The sequence below is a fragment of the Saccoglossus kowalevskii genome, chromosome 20, assembly GCF_978046115.1.
Source record: "Saccoglossus kowalevskii chromosome 20, keSacKowa6.1, whole genome shotgun sequence".
Classification (NCBI taxonomy): domain Eukaryota; kingdom Metazoa; phylum Hemichordata; class Enteropneusta; family Harrimaniidae; genus Saccoglossus; species Saccoglossus kowalevskii.
In genome coordinates this window covers 7,764,161-7,778,350 of record NC_140660.1, presented here as the reverse complement: position 1 = coordinate 7,778,350, position 14,190 = coordinate 7,764,161, and the positions used below count along the sequence as shown (strand labels likewise).

The 14,190-nt window shown below is 37.7% G+C and overlaps 1 protein-coding gene across 2 annotated transcripts in view; it reads right to left on the bottom strand.

The window, feature by feature from the left end:
- The window catches only part of LOC100369107 (RNA-binding protein, mRNA-processing factor 2a-like), a 93,388-nt gene extending 80,255 nt beyond the window's left edge, over positions 1-13,133 (bottom strand). Inside the window, exons 1-2 of one of the 2 annotated variants that reach the window (XM_085494518.1) lie at positions 12,979-13,133; positions 9,626-9,795 (exon numbers count right to left, since the gene is read on the bottom strand). In XM_085494518.1, coding sequence (XP_085350644.1) covers positions 9,626-9,694 — 69 coding nt within the window. In that variant the 5' untranslated portion in view covers positions 9,695-9,795; positions 12,979-13,133. Of the gene's footprint in view, positions 1-9,625; positions 10,050-12,978 lie in introns of those variants that run through there. The other variant, XM_085494519.1, reaches the window with a different exon arrangement.
- Positions 13,134-14,190: the final 1,057 nt, after the last annotated feature.

Genomic DNA, 14,190 nt, shown 5'->3' with positions numbered 1-14,190 from the left:
TGGAGCATATAGAAATTTTCATGAAGATTTTTCATGGGAAAATGCAGACTATGTATAAAATTACTTTGTGGATGGTTAATTTCAGACCAATAGACAAGGACTGTCAATTTTTATCCACATTTTATGTGGGAAGGAGAAGACTTATAAAATTATTTTGTTTCCAGTGCCAAAAGTTGATAATAACATTCAGGGGTTATTTTTAAACCAAACAAACATAATTGTTTATTGCGTACAAGCCTCGATCAAAATTTAAGGAAAAAAAAAGGGTGAAAAAAATAATTCAGATTTATTTTTCAGATTTATTGAAATACACTGACTGTGGCTTCAAGAGGTTGAAGGTCTTGATAACTGTTACACGATACTAGTGACATTTAAATTACCACTGTCAACGCTGAAGAGATGTATCTTGAAAATTCCTCCTTCCTTTGACTCCAACAATATACATTGAGGCCGTAATTGCAGTCACGATACGAAGATGGTCACGGTGCCCTGTCATTTAGTGACCCTAATCACGATGCCCTGTCATTTAGTGACCCTAACAAGGAATATAGTTGCTATGCCAAATGCAAATTCACGAACATGATCACAAATTAATTCCTTCCTTGTTTTATTTTTTACCTAAAGAGTGTACAAAAGGTTTCAAATTAGTTTTTTTCATGGGTTGCTGAATACACATTTCGTCTAACGAATCTTACCAATTTTCATAAAAATGGACATTAGATTCATTACACCCCGCTCTAACATTATGCAAACATAGAAGAGTATTGGGCATTTTAGGAAAACATCACTATACTCAATTTTGTGAAAAGAAAAAAATGCTGCCACTTAGTGCCAGACGATTACAGAAGATTATTCAATTTTATTCATTTTAACTTCAGAATATTATTGTTGGGCAAAATAAATTCAGTTTTGGTTGAGCACTTTACACAAATTTTCTCACGTGAATACTAATGATCTCCTTTGCTATAGGTCAATGTGACATTCAAAAAGAAGCACTTTGAATGACCTTTAACCTATGAACTTTAGGTGACCTTTAAAAGCTCTCTGTCAATATCATCCAGACATATGGAGTGCGATGATGATTGAGAAAAAAATGTTTGCGTCAACAGAATGTCATTGCCAAATGATATACTCAAATTTCCATGCAAACATTGAATATTTTTAAAAACTCAGTAAACTTTTTTCACAAAATCAACTGATTAATAATCTTTTAAAAAAATATATTAATCAGGAACTGTAGGAAATGGAAATTTATGGCAGTTTGGAAAAAAATTAAAAAAAAAATTATACAAAAATATATAAAAAACAGACAAGATGTGGTACAAAAAATTTTTAAACCCACATAATTTATTTATAATTTCATAAAAATTTTGGCGGGAAAAAATAAGTCAAATTATAAACAAGATCTTAATAGTTTAAACAGGGACAAATCTGTAATACCGTAATTGATTAATCTACCTGCCTGCATCCCAAGTAACAAACTAAGAATTGCCATGACAACCAACAACAAACATGACAATCACATTCTAAAAATAGAAAACATTTGCACAAACAAATTCAGTTGAAAAAATACTTCTACACATAGAAGAAAAACTGGATTAAACATGTTTTGTCTTGCCAAACAAAGTACTAGTATAATGAAGTGACATGAATGTAAAAATACAACATTTTTGTTGAAATGACATCAGGTGGGAATTCAATTTCTCATAGCTTTTTGTCTTGTTCGTGTAGCGTCAATATATTACAGAGAGGAGAGAAAACGTATAGCTCTTTCTACAAGTATACGATGAAACCTCCCCTATGGAATGAATGGTTCATCCCTCACCACTAAAACAATTCATGGTGAATCTCTCACAAACAACAAAATAAATGGCCCATCCCTAAAATCTAAAATCCAACAGAATAGTTGGGCAACCCTCTAAAATAATAATTGGTTCATCCCTCAACTTCAATGAAATACTTGGCCCATCACTCAACTCCAATGAAATAATTGGTCAGTCCCTCAGCTCCAATGAAATAATTGGCCAATCCCTCAAACCAAAACATAAAAATTGGGTTATCCCTCACCTCCAAAGAAGCTGACCACCATCTATTATGATAAAGAGTCATATTTCAAAAACGTCTTTCATTGTCAGCTACCAGACGTAGTTATGATCCTTTCAAGCGGGGAGTCATGCAGCTGTCCTGCCGAGGAAGCCACTATATCCTGGATTCAGAATACTGTGAATAGATGTCAGTTATGCAACGTGGTTTGTTACCCTCAGATGCCGTTCCAATTTCCCTGTCGTTTCTTCACACCGGATAAGACTTCACGAGTTGCGATATCCGAGTGCTTCTCAAAACCCTCCCGGGACGTGTCAAAATGGCGTGTAGTGTGCTTGATACATAGATAGAATCAGAAATCAATAAGAAACCATCCAGCGATAAAATGAGATGATTTTATTGAATTTTTTGGGGGGATCGGGTTTGAACTTGAACCATAGTCAATTTTGCGAGAAAATTACCAATCTTTTAAGAGTTTCATTTTTAGATTGGAAAATCATACATACAAGTTTGGAAGCATACTGTATATTATCTTTTTTTAGCTGGAATTAATTTGCAATGGAAAGACATTTTGGTTGTTTTGTATAAAGTTTATTTTCACTGATTTTTGATCAGTTGAATGTAAAAAAATAGTAAAAAATGTATTTTCTCTGGATTTGATTTGGACTCATTCATTCCATCAGTGAAAATAGCGAAAATGAATTCTGGGTGAAAATAAAACACTTTACAGTACAGCTGGTATTACTTTTCATTGGAAAGCCATTTTGGCAGTTTTGTATAACGTTATTTTCACTGATTTTGGATGAGTTGAATGTAAAATATATGAAAAAATGTGTTTTTCTGGATTTTATGTGCACTCATTCATTCCATCAGTGAAAATAGCTAAATTAAAAAATAAATTCTGGGTGAAAATAAAGCACTTTACAGTACAGCTGGTATTAATTTTCATTGGAAAGCCATTTTGGCAGTTTTGTATAACGTTATTTTCACTGATTTTGGATGAGTTGAATGTAAAATATAAGAAAAAATGTGTTTTCTCTGGATTTTATGTGCACTCATTCATTCATCAGTGAAAGTAGCGTAAATAAATTCTGGGTGAAAATAAAACACTTTACAGTACAGCTGGTATTACTTTTCATTGGAAAGCCATTTTGGCAGTTTTGTATAACATTATTTTCACTGATTTTTGATGAGTTATAAAAAATTAGTTATGTAAAATGTATTAAAAATGAATTTTCTCTGGATTTTATTTGCACTGATTCATTCCATCAGCGAAATTAAATTCTGAGTGAAAATAAAACACTTTTCAGTATATGGAATATATAAAGGAATGAATAAGGTGAAACTAGTTGGTAGTACGCCATTTTGTAATCGAAACAGCACTAACTGGGATAAACTAGTTGGGTTTTTTAAAGAAAAAAAATAAACATTGACCACCATTGAAACAAGACAAAGATATATAAGCTCTATAGGTGAATAGACGCAATGGGAACTCATTGAACTGGAAAAAGTTCTTCCAGTCAATTGACCTTTGACCCCAAACTTGCTAAAGTACTGCCTTTGCAGCATAAATCAGTTCTGCTTTCCAGCACAACAACAATTGTTCGATTTCAGAATTACTTGGGAATCTATTGCACCAGTTTTGATCTGAAAAAGAAAATCAAGTGCATTCTGGAGATGGGAGCTTTGAATGTGTTTCATTCACAGATGGAAGGAACCATTGGAAATCTAGGGGTGGTGGGTGTGGCGCAAGACTGGTTTATAATATTTAAGAAAACAAATTTTGAAAATTAATGACAATGCACTTGAATATATATAGCTATGGTGGTTCACAATATTAATTAATATGCAGTAAAATTTTTAAAAAATATCTAAAAACCATTTTTAATAGAAGACGTATGCTTCACCAATAAATGAGTTTACGTTGGAATATTGAACAATGAGTGATTCGTGAGTATCTTTTTTCAATTTTAAGTTGTTGCCCTGTCTTACGTCAGAATTTGGCCTAAAAAAACCACAGTTTTATTAAAAACACATGAAGTTTGGTGGATAAATTATACGCTTAAACGATTTTCTTAGGACACAAAATGTTATTTCAAAAATAGGGTTTATTTCGAGAAATTATTGAACAATATGAGAAAAAAGTGCTGAATAATTTGGACAAGAGACGTCTGGTGGTAAAAAGGTTAACATATTAGTAATTTATTCATACCCAGAATCCTTCATCAATTGAATTTTTTTATTCCTAAAAAGGAGAATTACTAAATGTGACTAGCCATAATAATGGTACCGAATTATACACTTAAAAAAAAACTTTGAGATTAAGTGACAGTGTAAAACACATCTATGTAATGTACATACCATTAAACTTTAACGAGGTAATACGAACAACTATGTTTATTTTAAAAATAATTAAAAGTGTTAATGTTATGATAAATCATACAGTGAATTTCATGAAGGCACAACTGTTTTTTTATGCAAATTTATAAAATATTTAAACTTATTTCAAATTATTATTATTAGTTATACGCGTCATTTGATAATGCTTATTTCCCATGAGTCTTTGCAGGTTGTCTTCAATCCCTAAAAAATTACACTATGAAAAACATTTGCAAAAAAAAAATGAACTAAGAAAATTAAAGAAAAATGAATTTGTGAAAACTGTAAAGTAGATGACTGACCTCAAAACAGATGAGGTCAAAGGTCAGAGAATGATCCAGATATGTGCTGTTGATAGTTAGCAGTAACCATATGATAACCCATAATGTAAATTGAAATAAAAACAAACAAACATGTTTTCAATTTGGTTTCATTCATGACCTTTGGCCCCCCAAAGACATCGATTCCCCTTTACAACAAATCACTTTGAAAAAAAAACTCTCAGGCTCAGACTTACTTTCAGTAGAATTGGGAGAGGAACAGCTTTTTGTGAGCATCATTTACTTTCAAAGATTTGTCAAGAAAAATTTCAAGCTAAACACCCGGAAAAATAATCTCGTTTTAGATGTTGCACAAAAAAAAAAAAAATGGCACATTCTCGAAAAATAATACAGACAAGATACGACAAAAAAAAAAAAATTGGTGGTCCCACTCATCCAGACACTATCTAGGATTAAAATTCACGATATGAACAGAATTGCCCACAATTACAAAATGGCAACAACACAAAATATTTACGTAAACATACAAACAGGCATTAAATTGCTAATATAGAAATAACTCATATTTAAAATAATATTTAAATTAGAGTTAAATAAATACTGGAGATAAAAATAAAACGAACTTGGTACTCCAGTACTTGATACTTTGCACATCGAAACAGACCACATTGGTGATGGCATGGGTAAATCACGTATACGATAAATATGCATTTGAAAAAGTAGGACGTACGTGAACTGGGGTGCTTTTAAAATGACAAGCATTCAAGTACGGGAAAGCAGACGAACACCAGGTGACCGCCAACTTCACATCTATATCAGATTTCGTAAAGAATGTCATCGAGTTTGTAACAAAAACATAATTTCATTTGTCAGTCAAGTGTTGACATTTATCTCCGTTGCTCGTTGTTTAGAAGGATTCTTTTTCTTTAAACGTTTTTTTTTTTTTTTTTGGATTTATTGGTCTAGTGTTGTAGGTCTCGTTTTGGTCATGATGCGCGAGGTTATATGCTGCCAAACGTCGTCTGCGAGATGCTGTCGTCTGCGCAATCTTTTCGTATGCACTATGCTGTCGTCTGCGTGATCTTTTCGTATGCACTATGCTGTCGTCTGCGTGATCTTTTCGTATGCACTATGCTGTCGTCTGCGTGATCGAATGCTCCTTCAGTTCTTGTAGTATTTAGTATTTATTTATTTTCATTGAAAAGTAAACGTTGGCATATACATCGAGTATTCACGGCGAGTCGATTTCCCTCTAGTTAAAAAGTTCAAGGGCTGATTCACCGGATGGGGGTCTGACTGGTGCCGCGCGAACTCGAATTGCGAAGTAATTGCTAATATGGAAGCCATGGCTTCCAACGACGTCAACTGTAACGTCTTGCTGTGAACCTAAATGTGGCCGCAGAGGTTGTCTTGGTTACACACTAATTAACACTTTCACCGGGGCGATGACAGCTTTTGTAAACAGCCAAGGAAGCCTGCCAGGTCAGACCGAATAGTTAATGACGACGCAGATCGCAAACAAATGTGGTTTTGCTGACAGAATCAAAATGGTTCAGTTGACGGACCATGACTCGTTTTTTTTTTTTAGCAGAGTTGACATATTTTCACAGATGCATTGCTATACTTTTTTTAAAGCTGATTTTGATTGAAAAGACAAATAATGTCGTATGTCGGGGTCGTCTGGTGGCTGGTGCGCACACAGAGAAAACGCGTATTGTCAGTTATTTTAATGGCTTGCCTGTCATCTCCCGCAAGTGTGTTGTTCGGAACAGGACCGGCGAATTTTTGAACAGACATTTTGTTGTTTGCGACAACTATTCGTTAAAAAGTAATGGAAGATGGACAAAAGATGGCCAACACAAAGCTCAATAATGAACTGGCTTGGATGAGAGAAGTGCACAATAGATAGATGATGGGTCGCAGATCACATGGCTTCAGTTCACAAAACGGTGAACAGTTGGTTAAAAATGGCCCCGGGGCCCGTGAAAATATTAGTGCTCGTTATCTGCGATGGAAAACTGGGAGCTCCGAGGATAAAATTACGTCAGAATAGAACCGGAAACCTGAATGATAACACCATAAGATAAACTGTAAATCGTAAATACTTGTAAAAACATGCACATATAAACACGATTTTCAAAGTTGAGGATCAGTTTCCCAAACTTCGTGAAAAATCGTCCGTGCATCGGGGGGGGGGGGGGGGAGAAACGTCGATCCTGTGAAACCCATAGCCACGGACAGTCGTGTTTCCGATACAATCATTCGCTGATACCTTGTGTCAACACATGAATAACAATATGGAGAGATAAACGATTATCTAACAACACGATCAAAAACATCCTAAAAGCTATACCATACCAGTCTTCTTCACACACGGTGCAAATACACGTAATTCCAAACACAAATCGATAAAAAGACGGTCTACAGCCACACAATGGCATTTTTATGGTTATTAGAAGAATGGTTATAATATATCAAAGCCGGTGTGTTAATTGCTACATCGTTAAAACTTAGAAAACGCTTATTAAAATTATTCAACCGTACAATTTTAATGGGTTGTACAATCTGAATATTCTTTTTTAAGGAAAACTTCTATACTACTAATTTGTAGTAAATTAATTGATCGGAATTATTAATGTTAAAACAAACATCGTCAAGGCTTCCCGATGATAGCCGACCGGCCGGTCCCGTATTCAATGCTATCCCCGGAGACGTAATGAAAAACAAACGTAGTCGCTTCTCCCTGGCTTGGCAGGGGTTAGAAAACCGTCAACAATCCTGCAGATTTTGGACTGAATTGAACGTGTTGTTCTGTTTACCTGGCTACCTTAACCCAGGATGGGCAATTAGAGTCCCCCGTTCACAACGGAACGGTGCTTACAATAAAAAAAGTAGAAGAGTTCGAACTTTAATGAGACGCGACTGAAAGGGAAAGGGAACAATGCCCCAGTGGACACATAGAAAATAAACCTCGAGTTGTTTTGATGTGCACCAAAGAATACCATAGTTTTATCTTCGATACCAGCGACCTTTGAAAAAAAAAATGGAATCATCCCCTGCCGTTCTTTGATCAGTTCAGCCACACCCTCTGACTGTTGAGTTGGCTGACAGGACGATGTGTTCTAAAATTCCCATCTCTAACGAATTTCCAATAGGCAAGTATAATAGTCTCGTACCTGGTGGCTGAAGCCACCCGCCCGTCACCTGGACTTGATTTTAATTGAAAAAAAAAGGTTGGAAGATATTTGCTTTGTAATTTGCAATAAAAATACTGCGTTACATATAGTTCGTGGTTTGATTTTTTTTTTTTTTTTTTTTTAATGTCGTGTGAAGTCTTCCAACCCAGGTGCAGCTCTACTGACAACCAAAAAAAAACGAAATAGTCGGCAATTTCCGTTGCAAGGATCCGATCGGAAACAATGTTTAGAATTTTTAATTACATCGGAGTATGACAGAAGTTCACACTGACCGGGAATTGAATCGTTTTGTTATGACAAGAAGTAAACACATGGCGCAGATATGTGTTGAACTCAAGGTCCGGGAACGGGTGGAAACAGGGGGTACTACGACAAACGTGACTACTGCAAGTAGTGAGGTTCATATTATTGTGTAGTTTCCTTCAGTGGAAGCTTTCAAGGCGGATTAAATAAAGGACTAGTCTGGCCCCGGGCGACAGAATCCGAATTCTTATTTGCAACCAGGGGATTAAATCCGGTTCAATTGTAGAGGCTAGTTTGTACGGGATGGCATAATGACCCAAAATACAGCGCAGCGTCTAGATTAAAGCACATATTTTAGTCGGGTAATGCTGTTGGGATGGCATTATGGACGGTCGAATCGCCTACTTAAATATCAACGTTGGAGATTTCAATATGTTCTGCCCCATCGAACACGGCGGTCGCGTACTACTCGCACACATACAGTGTTGCAATTCGGATGGCTCTCTTTAATCGTTGTTTTTAACTACAATGTCGCAAATATTATTTTAATTCGGTAGCAGATGAAGTGATAATTACGTTAATAGTTTATATTACAGGCCGGTGATACTACATTGCAACTATTAGAACTGATCGTTAAACTGCTGTTTGAGGCTCAGTTACGGCCATAGTCTTCAGCCCATAGTAGTCGTTTGACAGCTCGCTTTTTATGACATGCCTGCGTTTATGTAAGATTCCTTGTGTCAATAAAATCAGCTCAAACTCAGTTTGTATAGTAAAAATACTGATAAGTATGAGTTGAAACCCTTGTAATCGCTTGGCTGACGTGTTTGTATTTGTGTATTAGCCGTGGGAACGTGGTTACAACTTGTCGATTGGTTATGTAACCGTTCCGTCTGTTTAGCATGGTCCTCGTAAACTAAAACTAACGGTGGTGTACAGTAACTGGCCATGGAAGCGTAACCGACACAACATAAATGGGGACTTAGAATGCCACAGTTCGTGACTTTTTGTTGACAGATTGTGTTTTCTGTCCACATACAGCACAAACCAACTGAACATACAAACCGGCCCCGACTATTGAGCGACGAGTTGACACAATGTCTTAGTTTTGATAACAGTGTTGTCAATTTCCCTCGCTGTACAACAAGCCCCTTATACGTGAATGCTTCGGCTCCAACACGCACATGTTTTGCGATCGATGGCAAAGGGCACGGAAAACATGCACGTCAAATAGATAACTGATGTACGTGCGTGAAAGGTAAGAAAGGCGATTCCGCCAACACTGTATACAGCGTCGTCGCCGTAGCGAGAACAAAAAGCCGACGCGAAACTCTAAGCCTGTACATATGTCGCTGTTACATAGCCCGGTTACATAGACACTGGCACTTGGTGTACATTACAAACTCGGGCACTCGAAGTTCACCCATGCATCGCTTTAAAAAGCATGTTCGCGAAGAAAATAACAAAAACATGTGAACCTACCTCCTCTTCCGGGGTGCCGTTAGTTGTGGCAGAGTTGGCTGCCTCCAAAGTCACCGTCGCCATCTCCATCCGCGCCCGCTTCGCGTCGGGAAGGTCGGAATCCGTGTTTACGGCCGTGGGAGCGAACGGACGGGCGTTCTTCTGCGTGTAGGAAGGTATCTTGCTGGTCACTGTGGAACACAGGAGAAAAGACGAGAGAGATGAATGAAAATTCTCAGGTAAAGTCAATCCAGGCTCACGATGTTCTGCCACAGTGCTTTCGTTACGGACACAGACTAGAATGAGACAAACGCGGATATGGGAATACGTCGTGTCGCCACATGAAGTGAAGCCACTCGGCTGCGTTATAGACAGTGCACACTAATCGTAGCCGCTATTCAAACGCATACACAGCTTCGCAATTATTATCATAGACGAACAGACAGCTAAGAAACCAATGACGTCAGTGTGACCCCTAGCGACCCCGTGATTCTTCGGCCCACCCATTATCTTTTTCTTCTACTTTATTTTTTACAAAAGTGGACCATCCCTAAAGTCGTTTCGCTTTATTTAAGATTGTCGAGAGAAAGTACAAATGCTAATAAACAAGAAATGTGAAGGCCATCATAATAATATAACTTGGTGCATTTTGCGTGAAAATCTGAGAATAGCGAGACAATAACCCGATGAGGAACAATCGACGTACTTATTAAATTCTCGTCTAGTACTGAATCGAACATTTTCAGCGGTTCCCGTCTAGTCGCGCACTTAAAACCGACGATACCCATTATTAACGACATTAACTCAATTGGCCCTAACAAACGAGCAGATGAAATCGACCAATAGGAGGTGTGTTTACTTCGTTATGCGCCAACGTACATATATTGTTATTAACTGGATTACGTCACATGTATTGTTATCTGCATAGTTTAGTTTACTCATCCAATGGGGAATTTAGACATGGGCATTGGAGAATTGTCTGGGATATATTTTTTTCTTCTTCACAAGACTATGCCCTCAACCGGTGGATATCAGTTTAAAGAGTTATTCTCGCATTTGAAACTGGTTGGTATCAGATAAAACACGGAGGGTGTAGTAGCCGCCGACAGCGATAAAAAAGCAACAGAGCGAGAAGCACTATGACTTAATGACGTTACGCTACAACCAGGTCCAAATTAACGGTGTCCACTGTGGGGGACGTCAACCCATCAGCGAAAGCAGTGCGCCCCAAGTTGTTCACATACGGACGAGTTACTGTATTGAGACTAAAAATGGCACTGTGTGAGATATGGCATGTATATATATACATATATTTAATATTTAATGTATACTGTTTCGTTGTATGATCAAATCAGCTGGGCATCGACAAGCTATAAACCGCTCGCTGGAATGCTTCAACCATCGCCTCCGGCCACGCAATCAACCATGGACATTGGAATTTTGCAAGTTGCTAGCTTAAAAAAGGACTGGTAATATGTAGTAAATCGAAAGACAGCTATATTTGCATCCCTCTGGCACTGTTAATGAGACTGTTTGTTCTCATGCCGTGCCGTCATTCTCACTAATTGGATGGACTTGCAACATGTCTGTATCTTACCGGGCGCGGCGCTATGCACGATGTTTCAACTTGAGCAGTTGGGTCTCAGACTAGTAATACATTTGCACTGTCCCGGACCCCGCGTCGCCGGATCTTACGCAAGAATCGAGGTTTAAAATAAGCAGAACTAATATAGTGTACTTGAAACGAGCATGTTCTTTACATGAGGGATATCGCAACAGAAAACCAAAAATAGGAGAACATTTACAACCGCTCCGTGTGTACTAGTAGCTTCGCGGACTTCACGTCTCGTTTGCGTACTACGTTAGATCATGGTAGTATCCCCATGGTTAAATCATGGAGGTATAATATATATTAATACCTCCATTGTTAGATAGATATATTGGGTAATTTTTGCGTTAGATTCGCAAGATAGTTTTTATTAAACTAGAAATACACTATGGTGAAACCGACGGGGTAGCTAAATTTTAAAAAAAAGGACAATATCGGGAAATATTTTGTTGTTTTCTTGGAAGCGTGAGTCGCGGCAATTCTTACAGCTATCTAAGCGATCCCCATCTGTGAATATGCCGGTACAGACCTGCGCTGACGGGTTCAACCGGGCACGTCGTGAAATAAACACACCTAGTTCGTTCAACAATAGAAAAGACATCTTTGAAACCCATCAAAGTTCGGAGCAAGGCTTGGTTATAATTGGTATGGGTGCCAACAACATGGATAAAGGGTAGAAACAGGCGCAGTGTCTTCGATGAATGGACAACCAGCTCGTTGTTTGCACTTTCAAGGGACGGAGTTGTGACATGCTTCAAAAGTGACAATAGTCGGGGAGAAAAGAAAAAAAAATTATGTGAAATGTTACCAGACTTAAGTGAAAAAATATAGTGGTTGATTTCCATGCGTGCGTTATCTCCGTTGACTCCAAGGGTTTGGTGTTTGAAACGGCCGGTGGGTAGATAGAGGTGAGAGAGGGCTGGGTTGGTTGGAACTTGTTTACTTTGATAATATCTTTTAGTTTGTGAGGTGAGAAGCGATTAGTGTTCTAAGCCAATTGACAAAAGACACCTTTATTGACGACGTTTCGCGAAGACATGGCGCCGACAATTTCAGATCGTGCCAGGGATTTAAAATGCGAATTAAAAGTGATTTTTTTCTTCTTCTTCTTCTTCTTCTTCTTCACATTTTCGAATTATCTACAGCACGAGGGCGGAATGTCGTAAACCTGCTGACATTTAAGAGTACACACCTTCGTGACCACAAGTACATAGAACAGTTCCATCGCATTCAATAAACTAAAAACCATCTTTTGAACACAGTTCGCTCTGTCCTGCCGCCCATTTGAAAGGCTACGGCTGTAAAGACATAGTTTGTGACCCAAACACGACGGGCCGTTTCCACAGTAACACATACACAGCACGATTATGGCATTTTAAGCAAAGAAACAACACTTCACAGTTGATGTTCAAATATTTCGATGCGAACAAGCGATCCACAAAGGCGTGTCAATGTAAAGGACCTTTCCAAAAAAAATATATTCGAGAACAAATCCACTTCGCTATAATGGATTTGAAGTGTTTAACATCAAGAAGAAAAAGACAAAATAGAGTTCAGGAAAGACAACCATGTAATCTACAATTTCCATCTAAACAACACTGTGTCTATTTCATACGGGTGAGTTGAAACGTACAATAGTTTCCACAATCGTCGAGTGTCCCTTTCTACTCAGCCATGACATTACGGTCACCGTACCGAATTGTTAAAAAAACACACACAAAAAAACACGAAAGCTTTGTTTTTAATAAATTTCGAAAATACGTACCTCTGGGAGTTTGAGAACTCAGGACTGCTGTGGCTAGCTCCAGCGTGGTTGAAAGATAGACGACGGGCTCGGCTAAGATCCTGTCAAGTCGGTTGGAAAAATAACACGAGTATCACTCTCCGAGTCTATTTTGGAAAAGCCACTTACAGCTATAAGACCGGGCAACCAGTCGAGAATTGCGTTTATTCGCTAACTTAGAGGTTCTGAAATTAATTAGACAGGGAGATAGAACTCATTAATTCATACTGGGGCATCTTATTCTTTTCTGTGTTATGATTATATTCATTGAGCGAAACGTGTTATATCTCTCAATGGCCACACAGTTTAAAATATTAGTTTATATGAATACTATACCGCCGATTTTCTACCAAATCGATATGGAGAAATCGCAGAAATTTGTCAATCACATTATTATGATTTTTGTTTTCAAAAAAAAAAAAAAGTGTGAAGTCATGCAGCTACACGTTGATTGTCAGAAAACAACGCATTACAACGTAGACCCCACGCCGTGTGTGTAGTTGAACATGTAACAACGTGCAAAAAATACTGTAAAAGGATTGATTATTCACTGGGTTTGCTTATTTCGCTGACTGGAAAATGCGCCGAATTAAGACCCAGTGAATATGTAAAATTTAGTATAGAACACATTATCTAAATTATAAAACCATGAATTCAAAACCCACTGAATATGCCCGAAATGGTAAATCAGCGAAATTTAAACGCAGTGAAAATTAGTAATTTTACAATATATGCTGTTTTTCAGCAAAAATTACGATTGGCAACCACGTGACTCCAGCAATATCCGTACGTACCATATATACAATTCTCACGCGTTTGGCGATGATGAACACCCCTTCCCGGGAAGTACATATCTAACAGAACACCGTCGGTTAAGAGACTTTTAGTTATATGTTACTTACCACGATAAAAGTCTGCGTTCAGAGAATTTATAAAAAACAAATATGTGAAACGCCGCAAAACAAAAATCAGCTTATTAGGTCTTAAAACTGACTGACAGACGATACTGTGATGTTGTCACAGCCGAACAAGATTCACACTTTCAGGAGAGTGAAACCTATTTACGAACATTTATCAGTTTATTGTGTTTATCTTTTCTTGTTCAGTGTGTCATATTTTCATGGGACCAGCTGATTTACCTCGGGGGTGTGAGGCTTCGATCTGGAGGGGGGGGGTCTATTGTGGCTTGTCGCT